This window comes from Oncorhynchus tshawytscha, linkage group LG11 (assembly GCF_018296145.1).
Source record: "Oncorhynchus tshawytscha isolate Ot180627B linkage group LG11, Otsh_v2.0, whole genome shotgun sequence".
In the NCBI taxonomy this organism is placed as follows: Eukaryota; Metazoa; Chordata; class Actinopteri; order Salmoniformes; family Salmonidae; genus Oncorhynchus; species Oncorhynchus tshawytscha.
This window is the reverse complement of record NC_056439.1, coordinates 39,125,545-39,146,255: the sequence shown is the minus strand read 5'-3', so window position 1 is coordinate 39,146,255 and position 20,711 is coordinate 39,125,545. Positions and strand designations below refer to the sequence as shown.

Sequence of the window (20,711 nt, the reverse complement as noted above, 5' to 3'; positions counted from 1 at the left end):
GCTGGTGGACGAGATTACATCTCTCCTAAAGTGGCAAGAGTTACACAAACTCACAGAAGAGTCCATTGCACGCAACGGCCAGATGCTGCCAAAAGTGCCATACATCACTGTAAGCTAAAACAGATTGATCCCACAAGATGCATTTGCATGGAGTCAAATTGAGTGCTGCCAGAATAAATCTTAATTCACTATTTTACTGCTTCATCATAACATGTCTGTCTTAATCTTCCAAAGGGTCAGAGACATGTGGAGGGTAAGAACCTAATCGTCTTTATGTCTTCTGTTGCCAATCATCCAGAATCTACGTTACATCATGAGCCATTTAGTCTGCCACGTAACTCATAGGTGTCCTGCAAACTGTATATTCACCTCAATTTATTTTACTTTGTGTACAAATGAATGAGGTTACTAAAAAAAACAGATTTATGATAAATATTAAAAGTACATTCCACATTAAATCCAGCGCATCAAATAGCGAATAAAACAGTCTGATTTGACCAATTTACTGGTTAAGGCTAAAGTAAATAAATATATTCATAGAATAATAATTAGATATTTCTACAGGTAGTTTTTGCCTTCTGACAATGGCTTTTAAAATATGCAGTTTATATTATTGTAATCTCAGTTAACATGGAACTAAAGTTTTGTGTAATTGGGCAGCTGCTGGATTAAGTTCTGGGTCCAGAAGTGATCAAGAAATGCTAGATTCAGGAGCTCCACCCTCTCTCTTTACAAGTTACGGGCCGAATGTCCGCTCCCATTCACAATTCTAAAGAGGCTAACACCTGTCAAATCGTGATTTGTCCAAATAACTAGCGACAAAAAAACCTGAACATCAGAACTACTGCTGCTCGTTATCTCACACATCCCATAGATTCTATGGTGCCAGTTATGTTTACGTAGATCTGTCCAGGAGACATTGATATTGTTATAACAGTAAAGCTGTAATTGCAATCAGTACACATCCCAACCAGTAGATGGCAGTGTTCCTTGTGTGGGCGGTGGAGGAGCTCGAGATTATTATTTCTTGCCTGCAGAGACCGCAGTCTCTCCCACAGAAGGCACAGGAGCCCATGTCCTGCATCACATCGGAGTTGTAGGACCTCACTGCTTTACGCCCTTTAAGATATGGCAGAGGGAAATATTGTATTGATAAATATTGCATTGATAACAAGAGAGACAGTCTACGCATGAGTGATTGTCTGCTGTCATAGTAAAAGGTACTTACTTGGTTCATAGTAGTCGTACACCTGAACCACAGCATCATGCACACGTGACACTTTGAAGTTTCTTATCATTGGGATTCTGATGCACACCTGTGTTGTGGTCAACTGCAAATAAAAGTCATGAATTAGCTACACAATCAATAGATGATTGGCTAAATACAATCTACACAATCAATAGATGATTGGCTGCACACAATCTACACAATCAATAGACGACACAAATGAAACTTCCAACGTACAGCCAATACAATGTGTATTTTCCTAATTCCACCTCTGAAACAGCAATGCTATTGTATCTAAACATGGGATGTACAATATGTAAAGTTAACTTACTGAATCTAAATAGAGGCTAACTTTCCCAGGAGAAGCCTCAACTTTTCTGACCAGGTCACCTGTGGCAACAGCCTGTGGCGCAAGGGTGAAGCCACTCAGCACACCTACATCTACCAGCACCATACCTGTCTGAGCTATCTTCTGGCTCTCCAGCAGCCTAACACAGAACAAATACATGATTAAATAACCAAATACATGATTATATAATGAGCATATTTCTGTCTGCTCACAGACATTTATCAAGACATAAAACTGTCTAGATAAATGTATAATAGTGGCTCAAAACACGAACATGTCTTGATGCCTGCAACAGACAAAGAATGGTTGAAAACATCTCCATAGAGATGGACACTTACCTGGTGCATATGGATAACATGATATGGTCCAGGTCATCCTCATCATCTAACACTTCAACTTCCAGAGAGAAACCTTCATGGTCTGTGTCATCATGGCTCCTCTCAGACAGCACTCTGTCCTCTATGTTGTAGAACACATTCATCTGAATGACAGGAGGTGATAAAAGTCAGTGGGTATCTGAGTTACATTGTAATTACTATAGTTATATATTCTAAGGATAGTACTGTATAACTTGTTGTGAGCAACTACAATACTACAATAAACAAGAGCTTTGGGAGGTGGGGGTCTGCAACAAGATGTTTTGGGGGGGGTATGTGTTCCAGATGGTAATTGCCGTATTAATGTGGTCAATTAACACGTTTTTGTGTTGACTCGTCTCAACACAGGGTTCATGCTGCATTGTGGCGGGCAGATCTATGAGTCACAGCTGTTGCCTTCATTCACACTGGACATGGTTCAAGATTGCATGGAAAGCTAGTGAGGAGACAACCATTGTAATGTATGGCCATTAAATCTGAATTGTAGGAGTCATTGTAGGCCCCCTCCATTGCCTGTAAGAGCATACCAATACATCCCAAACAGGGGTACTAGGACCCCTGGGGTTACTTGGTCTATCCACAGGGGGTACTTGAAAACTCATGAAACCATAGGCCTACTGGGAAAACTCAAAACATACAACACTTCAAATCAAATCAAATTTTATTGGTCACATAGGGGGTCTATAACAAGATGTTTGGGGGGGGGGTCTATAACATACACATGGTTAGCAGATGTTAATGCGAGTGTAGCGAAATGCTTGCAGTAACCGAAAAAGGTTGGGAACCACTGTTCTGACATAGTTATGTCATCACATATCCTATCAACGGCAAGCCCAAATAGAAAATTGTGTTCATAGGAATGACTTTAGGCATCCAGTTTTTTTATTTTACCTTTATTTAACTAGTCAGTTAATAATAACCCCTGCCTTGTTCAGGGGCAGAATGACAGATTTGTACCTTGTCAGCCCGGGGATTCGATCTTACAACCTTTCGGTTACTAGTCCAACGCTCTAACCACTAGGCTACGCTGCCGCCCCAGTGATAAATAAGTAGCAATACCTGAAATAAGGCGAATCCTCTTCCCTCCATAAATACATTGATGAGTAAATCTTGTTCAGCATCTACCTGGAAAAATACAAGATCTCTATTAATACTGTACTGCCTTTAAACTATACATTATGGTGGCTGTTTGCTTGTGTATGCTGTTAGATGATCGTTGAAATATCATATATCTTGAAACAGACAAAGACCACTATGCCCAATTTACCTCTTTGCTCTGATGTACCAGGTAGTTGGTGGAGTTGATGTTGAAATGGGACACTGTAGGTGAGACTGAGGTGGACACTTCGACCCCCAGCTCAATGGCATCTGCCCCACTAAAGGCAGCGTAGACAGACAGGGCTTGTAGGGCTACCACTGTGTCCTAAGAGAGGAAAGGGTCAAAAGCGGTATCATCTTGGAAATCCACCCATCAGGGATAAATCTCTCTTATTGAAAAGGTCACTTTAAGACAGAGGGTCATACAGAAACAGTGGCATGAAGATAGAGACTAGAGAGGGTCTTCTACAGTATGTGAATTTAGGGTCTACCTGTGTGCTCCCGTATGCCCCCAGGTGGTTCCTCTGCTGACTCAGCCACTTCATGAGGGAGATGGCCTCAACCACACTAGCCCGCTTGTACAGCGCCAGCAACACGTAGGCAGCCATCTCTATCTCTGCTGATCGCGGCTGCCATGAGTCAGACACCTCGGCACTGGACGACCGCCAGGTCTGGACCCCATCTGGAGGGGACAGCAACAGACACCAGGTCAAACAGGATCTCGCAGGTAGATGGGTGGATGTCATCGATATTTACACATTATATACATTATCATAAGACCAATGTCGATGGTTGAGACCATACTGTTCCTCAACTGATCACTCAAAAACAATATTGATTGTCAACATTTTGTCATGGGCTGTCACGGGCATCTTCTCTCTGTGGCACAACCTGTAAATAACCATAGCTAATTCAAATGCAAATTACCTCTAATATCAGCTCTCCTCTTGAGCTCATCCAGGGCTGTGCCTGCGGTGAGACTGTTAGCCAGAGACAGGGCGTATGCCGCCAGACACAGGCTGTAGTTACTGGACACCCCGCTAGCCACTTCGCCCTCCAGATAGCTCCTGGTTAGGGACTCGTTGCCGGGGAACATGCTCTACACACAGACAAGAATAAAGGATGGCATGAGACAGGGACACATCAAGAGAGACAAGATGGTGGCCCAAGGCCATCATTAAGTTTGCAGACAACACAACAGTGGTAGGCCTGTTCACCGACAATGATGAGAGAGCCTATAGGGAGGAGGTCAGAGACCTGGCAGTGTGGTGCCAAGAAAACAACCTCTCCCTCAACGTGAGCAAGACAAAGGAGCTGATTGTGGACTATAGGAAAAGGCGGGCCGAACAGGCCCCCATTAACATTGAGAGGACTGAAGTGGAGCGGGTCGAGAGTTTCAAGTTCCTTGGTGTCCATATCACCAACAAACTATCATGGTCCAAAAACACAAAGACAGTTGTGAAGAGGGAACGATAACAACTTTTCCCCCTCAGGAGACTGAAAAGATTTGGCATGGGTCCCCAGTTCCTCAAAAAGTTCTACAGCTGCACCATCGAGAGCATCCTGACCGGTTGCATTACCACCTGGTATGGCAACTGCTCGGCATCTGGCCGGAAGGCACTACAGAGGGTAGTGCGTACGGCCCAGTACATCACTGGGGCCAAGCTTCCTGACATCCAAAGACTCCAAGTCACCCAAGTTATAGACTGTTCTCTCTGATCCTGCATGGCAAGCAGAACCGGAGCGCCAAGTCTAGGACTAAAAGGCTACTTAACAGCTTCTACCCCTAAGCCAAAAGACTGCTGAACAACTCAACTAATCAAATGGCCACCCAGACTATTTACATTGATTACTCCCCCCTTTGTTTTTACAATGCTGCTACTTGCTGTTTATTATCTATGAATAGTCACTTGATAAATAACCCTGTATATTACCTCGTTAGTGTTATGTAATGGTATTGTGTTACTTATTGACTTGAGTATTTTTGCTTTAGTTTATTTAGTAAACATTTTCTTAACTCTATTTCTTGAACTGCATTGTTGGTTAAGGGCTTGTAAGTAAGTATTTCAAGGTAAGGTAAAATTTGTCACATGCACTGAATACCTGTTGTATTCAGTGCATGTGACACATTTTTATTTGAAGGCTGAGACTCCTCAAATGTTTAGATTGTCAACCTTCTTCTGCTTACACTTGATTCTAAATACTTTGGAGAGTATCAAACTCACTCAACTTGCCACCACACACACTGTGCTTTCATCATTTTTTTTGTAAATCTCAAACTCTTGGTTCTCCTTACCACATAGGCCTGGTCCTCCAGCAGTGTCACCAGTACATAGGAGGTGAGAGAGACGGGTCCATCCAGGCCTCCCTGCAGCTCAGTATGAATGACTCTGCCCATCTCGATGAACTCTCCCTGGGATCCCTGCTGCTGGACCAGCCAGCCCATGGCCTTGGTGAGAACACTCTGGTCAATCTGCATGAAGGACCGGGCCTGCAGGAAACACCTCAGGACAAACGCTGTCAGCCTGGACCAGGGAGAGTTGTGTTTGAGAACAGATACACTTTGAAATGAATGCCTTAAGTCTGAACCACAGCTATGATATTCACATGATTATATAATGACTTACCAGGTGCTACCAGAAGTGTCGCTGGCTCCAAAGGCACTGAAGGATCCATCATCTCTCTGGAAAGATAGCTGTCTCTGATATCCTGAACAGGAATGACAGAACATACTACATATGAACATAACTCTTCAGAAGAGACAACATTATACTCAAATCATACAGAGTTATAGAGCATGGATTAAATAATACTGAGGATCATACTGAAATATAGGGCATGGAATAAATCATACTGAACTATAGGGCATGGATTAAATCATTCTGAGTATCATACTGAACTATAGGGCATGGAATAAATCATCTTGAGTATCACACTGAACTATAGGGCATGGAATAAATCATACTGAACTATAGGGCATGGATTAAATCATACTGAGTATCATACTGAAATATAGGGCATGGAATAAATCATCCTGAGTATCATACTGAAATATAGGGCATGGATTAAATCATTCTGAGTATCATACTGAACTATAGGGCATGGAATAAATCATCTTGAGTATCACACTGATCTATAGGGCATGGATTAAATCATATTCAACTATAGGGCATGGATTAAATCATACTGAGTATCATACTGAACTATAGGGCATGGATTAAATCATAACGAGTATTATACTGAACTTTAGGGCATGGATTAAATCATACTGAACTATAGGGCATGGATTAAATCATACTGAGTATCATACTGAACTTTAAGGCATGGATTAAATCATACAGAACTATAGGGCATGGATTAAATCATACTGAGTATCATACTGAATTTTAGGGCATGGATTAAATCATACTGAACTATAGGGCATGGATTAAATCATACTGAACTAAAGGGCATGGATTAAATCATACTGAGTATCATACTGAACTTTAGGGCATGGATTAAATCATACTGAGTATCATACTGAACTTTAGGGCATGGATTAAATCATACTGAACTATAGGGCATGGATTAAATCATACTGAACTAAAGGGCATGGAATAAATCATACTGAGTATCATACTGAACTATAGGGCATGGATTAAATCATACGGAGTATCATACTGAACTTTAGGGCATGGATTCAGCATGTGTGAAAACTCATCACCTTCCATCATGTATGACAAAGCCTTGCTGCGTATCTCCTCGTATGGCTGGATGGATTTTGCCAAGCGCTGCAGGACATAGACGTTGGGAACGAAGTTGATCATGTTCTGCTCTCCACAGCCGAGAGGCATCTTAACCAGCAAGCCCAGCCCTGTGATGGAAAGGCCCAAGATATCACCTGTCACACCACACCCCACAAACAAGAAGGGAAGGGAGGAACCATTTAGACGTTATACAACCTGAACATTGTGGTGGTAATACAGACGGATTGGGTTTGATTTCACCAGAGGACATTTCAGACCAAGCACCCTGAACCGATGTGCGAGCAGAAAGAGAGAGAGAGAGATGGACAGATTAAAGAGAGGGAGGAGAAGAATATGGCAGAGATGAAGAGACAGAAAAGCCCTTGGTGTTTAGAAAAGAGGAATATGCCCTGTACAGTAAACACAAAGCGCAAGAAGATTCTAGGTTAGCATTCTACCATGACAAATACCCAACATCTCTGGACCTGACTGGTGATCATCATAAACAACCCAGCAGCTGCTCCGAGTCGGCTTGCCACAAATATTGTTTTGATAGCCCTCATTTCTTTTTCCATCATCTAACACCCAACATGGTAAATGACAGCTCTTTACTGGACTACCACCTGCCTGCTTCATGCCCTGTGTCTAAACACAAAATGAAACATGGGCGTATGCTGCGGTTGAGTTCACGACATGTAAAAAGTAAACAGAGCTATGTTGGTGATAACAAAAGATGGATTGTATAGAGTAGGACAGGGTACATACCAACCACTGCCACGTGAACCCTCTCGCTGCCTGGCACTACATCTGGAGGGAAGGAGAAGTGGAGCTGTCTGGACAGGTTATGGTTGGTCGGAACCACCTCCAGGAACATGGTCTCTGAGTAGGACTGTTCTTTACCCTCAGGCTAAGAGAACACACAGACAGCGATTATGGGAGGAGTACCAATTGGAAATATACACAGAGTATACCAAACATTAGGAACACCTTCCTAACATTGAGTTGCATCCCCCTTTTGCCCTCAGAACAGCCTCAATTCATTGGAGCATGGACTCTTCAAGGTGTCTAAAGTGTTCCACGGGGATGCTGGTCCATGTTTTCTACAGTTGTGTAAAGTTGGCTGGATGTCCTTTGGGTGATGGACCATTCTAAATACACATGGGAACCAGTTGAGCGTGAAAAACCAAGCAGCATTGCAGTTCTTGCCACAGACTGGTGCGCCTGGCACCTACTACCATACCTCGTTCAAAGGCACTTCAATATTTGGTCTTTTCCATTTACCATCTGAATGGCACACATATATAATCCATGTCTCAATTGTCTCAAGGCTTAAAGATCCTTTTTTAACCTGTCTTCTCCCCTTCATCTACACGGATTAAAGTGGATTTAACAAATGACATCAATAAGAGATCATAGACTGACCAGGTGAATCCGGGTGAAAGCTTTGTCATGGAAAGAGCAGGAGTTAATGTTTTGTATACTCACTATAGTGTTAATTAGTGATTTACTGGGGTGTTCTGAGAGGGGTACTGAAAGGTGTGCATCAAAAGACAGAGATACAGTTCATCATTTTACAGTCACCAAGGATCCATTTTGTAACTCAGTTATTTAGCCCCGTTGTACCTTCACAAGCACTTTACGAACAATCTTTTCTGTGGCCTGTCCAGTCATTGCTTTCACAGACATCAATATCTCTCCAAAAACCAGAGGCCTGATGGGAAAGAGAGCGGTGGCGCCGCCCTGGCTCCCCACCGTCACTCTACGTGCGTTCACCATAGAAACAAGGTCTCGGTCTGCCAGAACAAACTCAAAGCGAGAGCTCTCAGCAACCACCACTATGACCTGTGGAGAACAACAGGAATGGGAAAACAATTGAGGAATGGAAAAACAATTGAGGATGGATCACTTACATCCAGGAAGCTGTTTGATGTGGGAGATACAAAGAGAATGGGAAGAAGGTAATGATTTCTAAGACGTTTTCACAAGTGTTTAACAACTTGTTTTTTTGTTCACTGTTTGAGAGTCACACAAAGTGTTCTTTGAAGAAATCACCCTACATGGTGAGATTGTTAAGACCATAAACATGTGAGGAGAGGTAAAAAAAACTCCTGGCCATTTCAACCAAGACCACTGACCTCAGTGTCCTCTTCTAGATGGTTGAAGAGGTTGACCTCGAGGACAAGCTGCTCCCCTCTGGTGATGCATTCTGGGACATCCAGAGACAGGGAGAAATCCGTGGACACTATCAGCTGTGGGAGACAACCAATACTCAAGATTATCCTCAAAAATCGAATTCTAGAATATCTGAATATTGCACTGACATTAAATGAAACATACCATCTTTATCAACCATGTATTTATGTCACACAGCCATACATGTAACCTATTGATTAGAGAGACCAGCCAGCAACTAGAGGGGTTAAAAGTGGAAGTCAAATTTTGGTTGGACCTTGGGTGCAATTGGCCAATAAAGTAATATTAATCTTAATAAACTACTAGTTAGCTGCCCAAACTAGGTAACGGTGGAGGTAGTGGATAGGTCTTAACATACCTTCTGTGGTTTAAAGGTGAGGCCCAAGCCCAGGTTATCCGACATAACAAACGCCATTGCTCTCCAGGAGGTGATGCTGTCTGGGACAGCCACATGGAAACTAGTTGTTGTTGACTCACTGATACAGACAGGAAGGAATAGAGTATTTCAACATTCCCTGCAAATAACCCTGAACGTTTTCAATAGTGGTGAATGTAGACGGTATCCTCAAGAGTATTCACACCTAAGCCTTGTTAATGTGCTTCTCCTAAAGCTCACCTGATGTTCATGTCCAACCACAGCCAGGTCTTCGAGAAGTCCTGTCCCATGGAAGGCCTCCACTCCGGCTGATCCTCTCTCATGAGAGCCTCCGCCTCATGATCTGATGGATACACAACATAGATCATCCGAACTATCTAGGCCTCCGTCACAGAGCCTGTACCACTGTGAATGTAGATGTAGTATTTTATTTATGTAGTACGCCACAGCTCCACAAGAGGGAACCCTTGATTTCATATTCAATTCAGACACACAAAGATCTCCCAATGTGTGTTTGTTTATGCGTTTTGTTTAAAATGTTCATTTATCCAAACACTATAGAGTGTGTAATTGTTTTCATACCCATTTCAGTCTCCTGATAATCTCCAGTTGTATGTAAACTGGCATCTGTTAATACCACAAGGTTGCAAGCCTAAGATTTGAAAAGCAAAAAGCAAATGTTCATGACAACATTGTACACAAAACACTGCAGGCCTATTAGACCTGTGTGTATAAACAGAAAAGGTTTTGGATACTTTATATGGAATTTCAACTGCATGGTGTTCAACGTGTGAAATGAACACAATAGTAATACAACACATGTAACAAAGCCAAAATGATAACAGGCGCTTCCATCACTGTCAACTACGTGTGTACGGCCCAGAAGTGGGTCAGGTTGCTCATGATGTTACATGACATTAGATAACTGGGTTGATTTACAGTGAGGTGAGGCTTGGGGTAATTCCAGGCTCAGTGTGGTCTATTCAGCGAGACACAATGTGTGGTGTCAATACCGTGAAAACAGAGATCGGGCTGTCGTTCCCTCCAGTTATTCCACTATCGTGAAGGGTTATCTCCTCCTTGAGGTATTCAGTCATTTCCGCCAGCACCTGAGAACAGCACAACACTAGAGTTACCACAACCTCTTAGAAAAAACATCATTCCACAACAATACAACTAGCTACATTACAGCCAGTTGGGTCAGTTCTGGGGGAGACTGAAGTTCACCATGTCTCCATTGATACAGAGCCTGACTGCTGAGCTGATTCGCAAAACTGTTACAGTCACAAGATGAAACACTCATTCAGAGATCCTCACTGAACTTCTGAAGAGAGTTTGCTGCACTGAAAGTAAAGGGGCTGAATAATTTTGCACGCCCAATTTTTCAGTTTTTGATTTGTTAAAAAAGTTTTAAATATCCAATAAATGTCGTTCCACTTCATGATTGTGTCCCACTTGTTGTTGATTCTTCACAAAAAAATACAGTTTTATATCTTTATGTTTGAAGCCTGAAATGTGGCAAAGGGTCGCAAAGTTCAAGGGGGCCGAATACTTTCGCAAGGCACTGTAGATGTACAGTACAGTTGGGTATTGTTGTGTTCCTTACCTTCTCCTCTGTGATGTCACCAGAGTCAGAGTCCTTGTCCCCCATGTCCACCACCATGATTCCGACCAGAGAGCCAGGTTCAATCACAAGGACAGTGAGGGACACCTCTTCACCTGGCATCACCTTCTCATGGCTCCAGCTCAGATATACCTGGAGAAACATGTACACACAGTATAAGCAAGTAAAATATGCCAGACCTAGTCTGTACACTTAACAATGTTAGCATTCCATATGCATTTCATGGCTTCTAACAGAGTTGCTAAAATCACCATTGAGGCTCTGTAGCATCATCAGTAAGGTTCAGACTGATTTATCTAGTGAATAAGTTAGTTACTTCATTTTGTAGGACTCCATGGGGCTTGATGAAGACGTGCATTGAGTCATTGATGATCTCTCCATCTGGTAGGACACAGAACACAGTGATGCAGGCCTCTGGTGACCAGGATACTGCAGGGGACAGAGAGAAGGAGGGAGAGGTTGCTGTCCCAGCAGCCACCACCTGACCCCTGGACGTCACCTGGAAGTTAATGACACAAGAGGTCAAAGCAGAGGTCAACCTAAAGAGCACTGAGGAATCACTATACTTCTCTACAATCTCACCAACCAAGAGAAATACCTACCAGATAGTGAAGCTCAGTGAGTTGGAAAGTGCTCCCTACAGATATAGGAAGAGGTTTTCCAATCTGGAACATAAAATGCAAAAAAGTATTATTTTCATCAACTGTATACCATAGGTCAGGGGGACTCGACTCTTACCCTACGAGGTCCGGAGCCTGCTGGTTTTCTGTTTTACCTGAATTAATTGCACACAGCTAGTGTTCCAGGTCTAAATCAGTCCCTGATTAGAGAGCAACAATAGGAACTGGTTTTGAGGTTGATGGATTCTGTTAAAATGTAACATGTTTCAAGTTAAACTGTAGCCCGGAAGATGAATAGCTAAACAAAGAGAGGAGTATGGACATTCCACAGGGGAAAGGAGGAAACGCACTGAGGTTATAAATGTATAGCTGGGGAGGTGATGCCAACAAGGGAAGAGTATAAGATGTGTTGTGAGCTTTCTAAATGGATGCACTCAGCTGATGACATCCTTGGTATAAAAAACTTGAAACTTCTCTTGAGCTTTTGGTCTCAATTCCTTATTGCAAAGAGGTTGCAATAGCATTTTTCTTTTAACAAGATACAGAGCTGAGTTTGAGGGCCTTAAGTTAAGGCCAGACTCATTTAGAGTTGCAGTCAAGTTTTGGTGATCTGGATGCTGGTATGTCACCTGTGGTGGAGAGCGGAGGCGTTGGATCTGGATGTATGATCCACTGGGAGAGGAGTGGTTAGTATTGTAGAGCTCCAGACTCTCCTCACTGCCCATGAACATGGCCTGCAGAGAACAAACTCCTGTCTTGTAGTGTCACGTCACAGATAAAAGGCGCACACACACAATTTACTCCGTTCTGGTTCCCGAGATTATAGCTCGTGGTGCACATGTTCATACAATCATCATAGAATGGTGACTTGGGATTGTGTTGGATTAGATTCATCTTGACCTACTGCATGGCTCTCCAACCCTGTTCCTGGAGATCTACCCTCCTGTAGGTTTTCAATCCAACCCCAGTTGTAACTAACCTGGTTTAGTTTATCCACAAACTAATTATAATAAATCAGGTGCGCTAGATTAGGGTTGGAGTGAAAACCTACAGGACCGTATCTCTCCAGGAACAGGGTTGCAGAGCCATGACCTATACTACTGAGAGGAAAATCTGTGGTTCCATACTAGGTCAAGTATACCTTCCGATGTGTATTTCTTATATAGTTTTACTGCTTACCCTCACTTGACAACTGAGTCTTGATTAATATCCGTTCAGCTGAATTGCTGAAAGTGAGTTTCGTTGCGTATTGGGATTCCTGTGGTATAGAGAGTAGCTCCTTGAAACGTGTCTATTCACCTGAATGAAAAGCATCTCTATTCACCTGAATGAAAAGCATCTCTACTTGTTTGCGTAACTGGAACTCAATGTGTACAATCCCATCCTCAGGCACTGGTAGAGTCAAGCGTCTATAGCTTTTTATGTCCTCCATCTTGTCTTGTGGTGAATCGGAGTTGGTTTCTCCCTGGTTCTGTCCGATGGGATAAGATGTTCTGTGACCGATGTCAATGAACACAGAGTTAATCCGATCCTCTGGAGTCAGAGTGTCGTTGTCGTACCTGGATATTTTCAGCTGAGGGATACAGGAAGGTGTAGTCTGTGATTCATACATTATTATTAGAACAGTGAACTAGTGGTACCAAAAGTAGAGGTATATAGAGGTATGTATTACTCCAAGCCAATAGATATTTACCACTCACATGTGTTGAAAAGTTTAAAGATGGCTTCAGAACATGTGGGAAATTGTAGAATTCAAGGTGGTATGTATTCTCCATAACGTGCACAACCACAGTCTTATTGGTTTTGAGTCCTTTAGGACAAAAGACAATGAAACATGTAACTACCAAAATAAAGGAAACACCAACATAAAGTTTATTTTAAAACGGCAGGGCGTTGAGCCACCAAGAGCCAGAACAGCTTCAATGCGCCTTGGCATAGATTCTACAAATGCCTGGAACTCTATTGGAGGGATACGACACCATTCTTCCATGAGGAAATCAATCATTTGGTGTTTTGTTGCTGCTGTCGTGGAATACGCTGCTTCAGAATCTCCCTAGAAGTGGTCAATTGGGTTGAGATCTGGTAACAGACGGCTCTGGCATATGGTTTACACTGTTTTCATGCTCATCAAATCATTCAGCGACCACTCGTGCCCTGTGGATGGGGGCATTACCATGGTAGTCAAAATAACGGGCAACTGGGACTTTTATACATAAGCATGATGGGATGTTAATTGCTTAGGAATTGCTCAGGAACACACCTGTGTGGAAGCACCTGCTTTCAATATACTTTGTATCCCTCATTTACTAAAATGTTGACTTTATTTTGGTAGTTACCTGTATCTGTGAACAATCCAGCTATATTAAATTAATTTAAATATGCATCAAACTATTACTTCAAGTTTAGCAATATTCTCAAAACACATGATATACAGATGTAGGATCTTAATTTAAACCAGTTTGCTACAGCAGGAAAATAATCCTGCAGCAATAAGAAATGTGAATTATTATGTGGATTATAATCAATTGACATTTTTGTAGGGGTTGATACATTTTTCATAAGGGAAAATCAAGTCAAATGTAAAAGTGGAAATTAAACTTCAGAAGCCTTTTTAAACCTCAAATACACTACAACGTTTAGAATTTCCTGCATTGTAGGAAAGTTGTCCTGCAACAGGGTGATCAAATTAAGATCATACATCGGTACCTCACCTGTGGACATCTCTGTAACACAAGCTGTAATATAAAGGATTCCATTGGTGTGGTGCTGAGAATTACTCAGATCTGTTGCCCTGTGCTGGCGTACAGGAGGATCATCTTGGCTGATGAGAAACTGGGTCGACCCATGAATCTGAAAGAGATTGTCAGATAGATGATGTGTATGACATTCTGGCACCATTGTCAGGCAGGTACATCTGTAACATATATCCATTTTGGATCAAACAGTTACTGAATCCTGGCTCAAACTGGATTTAGCTAGCATGGTTTGCCGTTACTGGTTTCACTTCATAAACTTAGCATGACAGTCTTACATCTTTAGTTGCATTATGGACAATGGTTGGACGGCCAGAGTTGAACAAAGCAGACACCAGAGTAACTGTGACAGACAGTGTCCCCTTGACTGGCTGTCCATTGGTGTGTCTAGAAAGAAATATAATGTATGTGAACCAATAGAATTTACATATTGAAAGTACATTTTTCTAGCACCCTTAATATCGATTTGCTTGTTTTATTAAAAGGCTGACTCACTGAGCAGTCACAGTCCCTGAGAGGTCGTCTACCATGACAATGTCTGGGGCCGTCTTTACCTGCACATCAAAGTGGGGTGGCTCTAGAACAACAGCCACACAGAGAGGTTGAATAGATAGTCTGATATGTCAACTATCCGAAACATTTCAATGACCCGACCCTCCTCCACCCTTCCATTCCTTTAGCCAACCCTTAACTAGGCTGTTTCCAATCATTAGCTATGGCAACATAGCTAGGATTATCTTACCATAGTAATCCACTATGAACTGCTCCTCTGTGGTCAACTCCTACAGAGAAACAAAAACCAATGTCAATGGGGTGAAACTAGATCAGATCTTCATCACCGATATGAAAAACAGAATGTATTCATGGTGGAATACAGTAGGACGACAATGCAGAATGATAGTATGGTGAATCATACATCCACCATGGTCTCGATGGTCCATATGCCGAGGGGAGTGGTCTGAGACAAGTGGAATTCTTTGGACACAACGCCCAGGTAACTGTTCAGGGACGGCCACCCTTGGATGAGGTTCCCTTTGGGATCCTGGATTACAGGGCAGGTAGCACAAAGGGATAGTCAAACTGTTTAGAACACAACACAGGCTGGAAATTTATTCATCACCCTGGGTTTTGTTTCGAAGTTCTCACACAGAAAATTCAGACCCACCCTTATTGAGACATACACACGGCCCTTGTGTGGCTTGCCGTCTGGTTGGACGGACAGGACTCTCATTTTGACCGTGTCTCCTGGTCTATAGTTGTGTTTATCAGTCTGGATGAAGGTGGAGAAAGTCCTGGGGTTGAAGCGTAGAGTGGTTGTGTTGATGAATACCAATCGTTCTCTTTGGTATCCCCACACATGCAGTTTAAAGGAATACCTCTGATCAACAGAGCTCTCAGGAAACTAAAAGAGAAAAAGTATATTACTTAATTGAGTTGATCTTATATATATAGTCAAAATGAATGCCATACTTGGTCTAACTGGTCAAATGTGTATACTTTTTGTATCATCAATGGATCTTCACACACCCCTGACCAGCCCAGATATTACCTCAATAGACAATAAATACAGATTTAAAAAATACTCACTGGAGGAAGATCTAGAACTCCAGTCACACCTTCGGAAAAAAATCCGCAACAATGTTTAAGTTGCTTAATAACAAATAGTAAGTTTAACATCTTGCCAAGTTATCTTGCAGTAAGCATCATATAAGTCAATGTCACCTCCTGTAAAGGTGCTCTCTGCCTGGACTAGGCTGGTGTTGCCATTGGTCAGCTCTGCTGTGACCCTGACTGGATCGTTAGTGAGGATGGTGACAGCCAGGGAGGTAGGGGTCCCAGGACGCAACACACTGGGAGCTGAGATCAAGTATTTTGCACTCATACTGAGAAAGAGGAGATAGAATTCTGATATTTTTCCACTAATTGGTCTTTTAACTAATCACATCAGATCTTTTTAAGGGGTAATCTGATTGGTCAAAATACCAATTACTGAAAAAAAATATTAGAATTGGTCAGCCTGTGTAAAGCCTACGAGTGTTCAAGCAATCAATAAAATGCCCCCCAATCAATAAAACATGCTTCTTGGCTCCTATGAGTTCTGACTATCAGACATGAGTACTTTTAATAATAAACAGATTACCTGACAGAGAAGACCCAGTCATCTTTAGAAGTTCAATTTAAAGATAAATGGCAAAATATATCAAATAAATCACAGAAATATCTAATTATCATCAGCTCAAATTGAAGGTGAATTACCTGGAGGAGACCTGAGCAGAAGTAGAAACGACAGCCAGTGCCACACAAACTCTCAGGAGCCAAATCCTCTCCATGTTTTCTTTACTGTACCCAACACCAGTCCGTATTGCTCTAACCAACTCCACTGACCCGTTCCGTACCTGTACAAACCACACCCAGTGTGGAGTCCAAGCGGCCACCGCCCTGCCCTTACCCATCCCCACACACAGACAGCCATATCAGGTTCATCCTGTGTCATGCTGTGGGGGGCTGAAGAGGATCATGTGAGGATTGACACTACATCTCGACCCAGAGGGACTATATTCAGTAGCTGAGATGATACCACGCATGAACTAAATCCAGCTTTTTCAATATCACCAACTTGGAACAAAAGCTAGCTTGTAGCAAAACAACTTCCAAGCCAAGAGCTATATGAGTAATATTATTCAGTGTTCTAAGGTTTTCATCATTCATTCAAGTACAGTTGAAGTTGGAAGTTTACATACACCTTAGCCAAAGACATTTAAACTCAGTTTTTCACAATTCCTGACATTTAATCCTAGTAAAATTTCCCTGTCTTAGGATCACCACTTTATTTTAAGAATGTGAAATTTTAGAATACTACTAGAGAATTATTTATTTCAGCTTTTATTTCTTTCATCAAATTCCCAGTGGGTCAGAAGTTTACATACACTCAATTAGTATTTGGTAGCATTGCCTTTAAATTGTTTAACTTGGGTCAAATGTTTTGGGTAGCCTTCCACAAGCTTCCCACAATAAGTTGGGTGAATTTTGGCCTATTCCTCCTGACAGAGCTGGTATAACTAGGTCAGGTTTGTAGGTCAGGTTTGCCTCCTTGCTCGCACACGCTTTTTCAGTTCAACTCACACATTTTCTAAGGATTAAGGTCAGGGCTTGGTGATGGCCTCTCCAATATCTTGACTTTGTTGTCCTTAAGCCATTTTGTCACAACTTTGGAAGTATGCTGGATGTCATTGTCCACTTGGAAGACCCATTTGCAACCAAGCTTTAACTTCCTGACTAATGTCTTGAGATGTTGCTTCAATATATCCACACTTTTCTTTCCTGATGATGCCATCTATTTTGTGAAGAGCTATGCCAGATTAAGTGATATGACATGCTATTCTATAAAACCCTTTCTCCTTACTTAATATTACCTGATTGAGCTAATCATGTAAATGTAATTAACTAGAAAGTCAGGGCACCACAAAATAATATTTATAGAGCTGTATTCTTCCGAATAAACTCTTAAAGACCTAGTAATATTTTACATCAAAAGCAGTCAATATTAATCGTCACCTTATTTCAGTCTCATATGAAAGTTGTAAATTCTCGGTTATCTTCACGAACCCTGGCTAACAAGTTGAATCAGCAATACAAAATTGGGTTTAATTATTTATTTACTAAATACCTAACTAAATCACACAGAATTACATATACACAGAATGAATCATACCTTGATTACAAATGACGTCATAAAGGAAAACGTCCCTAGCGGGCGGAACAGATATGACAGCTGGTTACACAAAAAAAAGGGTCTGGGTTTGAGTGAAAGAGCGGGAAGACTGAGGAACAAAGAGAGAAGCGATGTCTCTATCGTAAATACAGTATCTTATGCATTCTAAATTACCGCCCATTTGGAAAAGGAAAATGCAATAAATATTTACTCTGAGCTGCGGTAGGTTGGTGGTAGATGAAAGGCTGTGTCCTTTGAAGAATGTCTCTGCTGGTAAATTGGATACGTTGTAGTAACGTTGTTGTGTGGTAGACAGCATACTCTGTCTGTTCTGTCCTAGCCCACGTTTGCAGCTGCTGTTGCTAACTCAACGGCTAGGAGGTATCACTTCTGTAGTGAAAAAGAGTTCAAAGGTCTTACAATTTGCAACCAAAGCTCACGCTGAGGTTGGCTTAGTTCTGTAGTTGACATCTGACATCCTCGGAACAGATAGTTATTTGCTCTTTTAATGCAGAGGCTGCAGACCTCACGTACTTGGAACAGGAGGTTACATTTTCGTCAAGGCTTTATATAGTGGAGCAAGAAGGGTGGGTTTGAAAAGTTTTATAACCCATCTCTTCACAGGGGCGGGCCACTGATTGAGCAGAGCCCTAACCTTATGAAAACCCAAATCTCTCATTTGGAAGCTAAAATTACATTTAATCTCTTCACCAATCATTTTATATTCAAACATGTAAATTGAACAACAATTCCATGTGAATCCGATAACTACAATGTGCAGACTTTCCACTGTAGAATTTATGTCATCCTATCATTGATGAGAATGTCTCAGATGACAACCGAACTGACATCATATTCATTAAGTACCACTGCATATGTTCAATTGGTCAGATTACCAGAATATAGTTAAATTCCCCCGACCTTCTGATGTTCCCAGAATCTTTATGTTAACCAAGGGATTTTCAAATGTCACATCAGTAGGGTAGAGAGAGGAAAAAGGTGGGGGAAGAGGTATTTATGGCTGTCATAAACCTACCCCCAGGCCAACGTCATGACAACACCAAAGTATGTTCATCTCTAGGAGACAGAACATGCCTCCTTCCTGAGCAGTATGATGACTGCGTGGTCGCATGGTGTTTATACTTGCGTATTATCGTTTGTACAGATGAACGTGGTACCTTCAGGCGTTTGGAACCATACTTCTGGAGGTCTACAATTGTTTTTGATTTTCCAATGATGTCAAGCAAAGAGGCACTGAGTTTGAAGGTTGGCCTTGAAATACATCCACAGCTACACCTCCAATTGACTCAAATTATGTCAATTAGCCTATCAGAAGCTTCTGAAGCCATGACATCATTTTCGGGAATTTTCCAATCTGTTTAACAGCACAGTCAACTTAGTGTATATACATTTCTGACCCACTGGAATTGTGATACAGTGAATTAAATGTGAAATAATCCATCAGTAGACAATTACTGTCATGCACAAAGTAGATGTCCTAACCGACTTGCCAAAACGATAGTTTGTTAACAAGAAATTTGTGGAGTGGTTGAAAAACGAGTTTTAAAGACTCCAACCTAACATGCTGACCAGACCGGACATGTCACCCGCATTGCAAAATAAATGTAAAAATCCATGTTATTCAATTATTGCACCCACACTGCTCGCGCAGGCCAACGAGCATCTGCGTTGCCAAGGGCTAAAATAGAACTCATTGCGATTTCTGACGCAGATCGCACTGCAAGTCCTGCCTCTCCCATCTCCTCATTGGTTTATAGAAGCAGGTACCCACGTGCCATCTCCTCATTGGTTATACCCATGTGGGTGATTGAAAGACGAACTGTTTTGCCGGTAGTTGTGGTAATACAATGAAAGTTTAGATGCGATCACCATATAAGTTAAACAATGAAAAAGCCAGGAAGGAGGAGAGATGACTAGAAACGATTCGGTTGGCCGTTTTATGTGTGGATTAACTGTCGGAGTAGAGGTCCTTGTGCATTTCAAGTAAAATAACAAAATGTTTATATCCCAGGACAAATTAGCTAGCAACAGCAAGTTAGCTAAATAGGACAAATTAACGTTAGCTAGCAAGTGCAAGCTAACTAGCTAAATTGCCATACATGTTTAATGCTTTTCGACCTGTCCCCAAATTAATGTCATTGGTTCAGAGTTTGTTTTGATATTTTAACCTGCGTGTCGTGATCGCGTTTGGTGTGGGGCAAAATACATTTATGCACGATAGCGCATGCGCGCAGCCGGTTTGGGTTCCGTGTAAGTGTATGTAAACTTCCGACTTCAACTGTATGTAATAAATGGATGTGATCCTTCCATTACCACTTGCGAACAGATTAATACAGGTGACAAGAGGGCAGCAACTGGGTGGGATATTTTCTTAGCCGGTCATTGCGTGTGTGTGTCTGCCTCTGTGTGATTATGGTTCTTCTGTAATAATCTTTGAAAAAACCTTTCAATTATTACATTTGTTTTGATCACAGTACTAATCACTACAATGGCTATAACGTGTCAACTTCGAAGACCCCAGTAGATGGAGACAAAGAGCATACTAACCAAGGCCTCCCGTATGATTTCCCAAGTCATGTCACTGTAATAAAGCACTTCAGTCTCCCTGCTGGACAGCACTGTACAGAACAAACAC

General features: G+C 41.9%; 1 protein-coding gene across 2 annotated transcripts; it reads right to left on the bottom strand.

Annotated features, from left to right (window-relative positions):
• Positions 1-249: 249 nt before the first annotated feature.
• LOC112234810 (CD109 antigen) lies at positions 250-20,697 on the bottom strand. Of its 2 annotated transcripts, XM_024403110.2 has the most exons (32): positions 20,624-20,697; positions 15,931-16,226; positions 15,509-15,745; positions 15,260-15,385; positions 15,086-15,125; positions 14,839-14,920; positions 14,622-14,730; positions 14,302-14,440; positions 13,291-13,400; positions 12,915-13,163; positions 12,220-12,324; positions 11,573-11,635; positions 11,287-11,469; positions 10,953-11,102; positions 10,360-10,455; positions 9,929-9,998; positions 9,587-9,689; positions 9,329-9,446; positions 8,913-9,026; positions 8,401-8,619; positions 7,543-7,684; positions 6,756-6,932; positions 5,680-5,761; positions 5,349-5,577; positions 3,980-4,151; positions 3,544-3,734; positions 3,222-3,377; positions 3,014-3,079; positions 1,916-2,058; positions 1,560-1,716; positions 1,229-1,331; positions 250-1,119 (listed from the first exon to the last, which is right to left on the bottom strand). In XM_024403110.2, the coding sequence occupies exons 2-32, from the start codon at positions 16,018-16,020 to the stop codon at positions 929-931; spliced, it is 4,212 nt and encodes a 1,403-aa protein (XP_024258878.1). In that variant the 5' UTR covers positions 16,021-16,226; positions 20,624-20,697; the 3' UTR covers positions 250-928. The 2 variants fall into 2 exon arrangements, with proteins under 2 accessions (XP_024258878.1, XP_042186036.1); XM_042330102.1 differs by lacking the exons at positions 15,931-16,226; positions 20,624-20,697 and having other exon boundaries at positions 15,509-15,901.
• Positions 20,698-20,711: the final 14 nt, after the last annotated feature.

Excerpts from the sequence above, each read along its gene's own strand:
- LOC112234810 (XM_024403110.2), bottom strand. The coding sequence starts at position 16,020 with ATGTTAAACTTACTATTTGTTATTAAGCAACTTAAACATTGTTGCGGA. Across the intron at positions 13,401-14,301 it reads TGTTACAGAGATGTCCACAG|GACTCAAAACCAATAAGACT; the intron begins GTGAGGTACCGA and ends TTTGTCCTAAAG. Across the intron at positions 3,080-3,221 it reads TGGTACATCAGAGCAAAGAG|GTAGATGCTGAACAAGATTT; the intron begins GTAAATTGGGCA and ends GTATTTTTCCAG.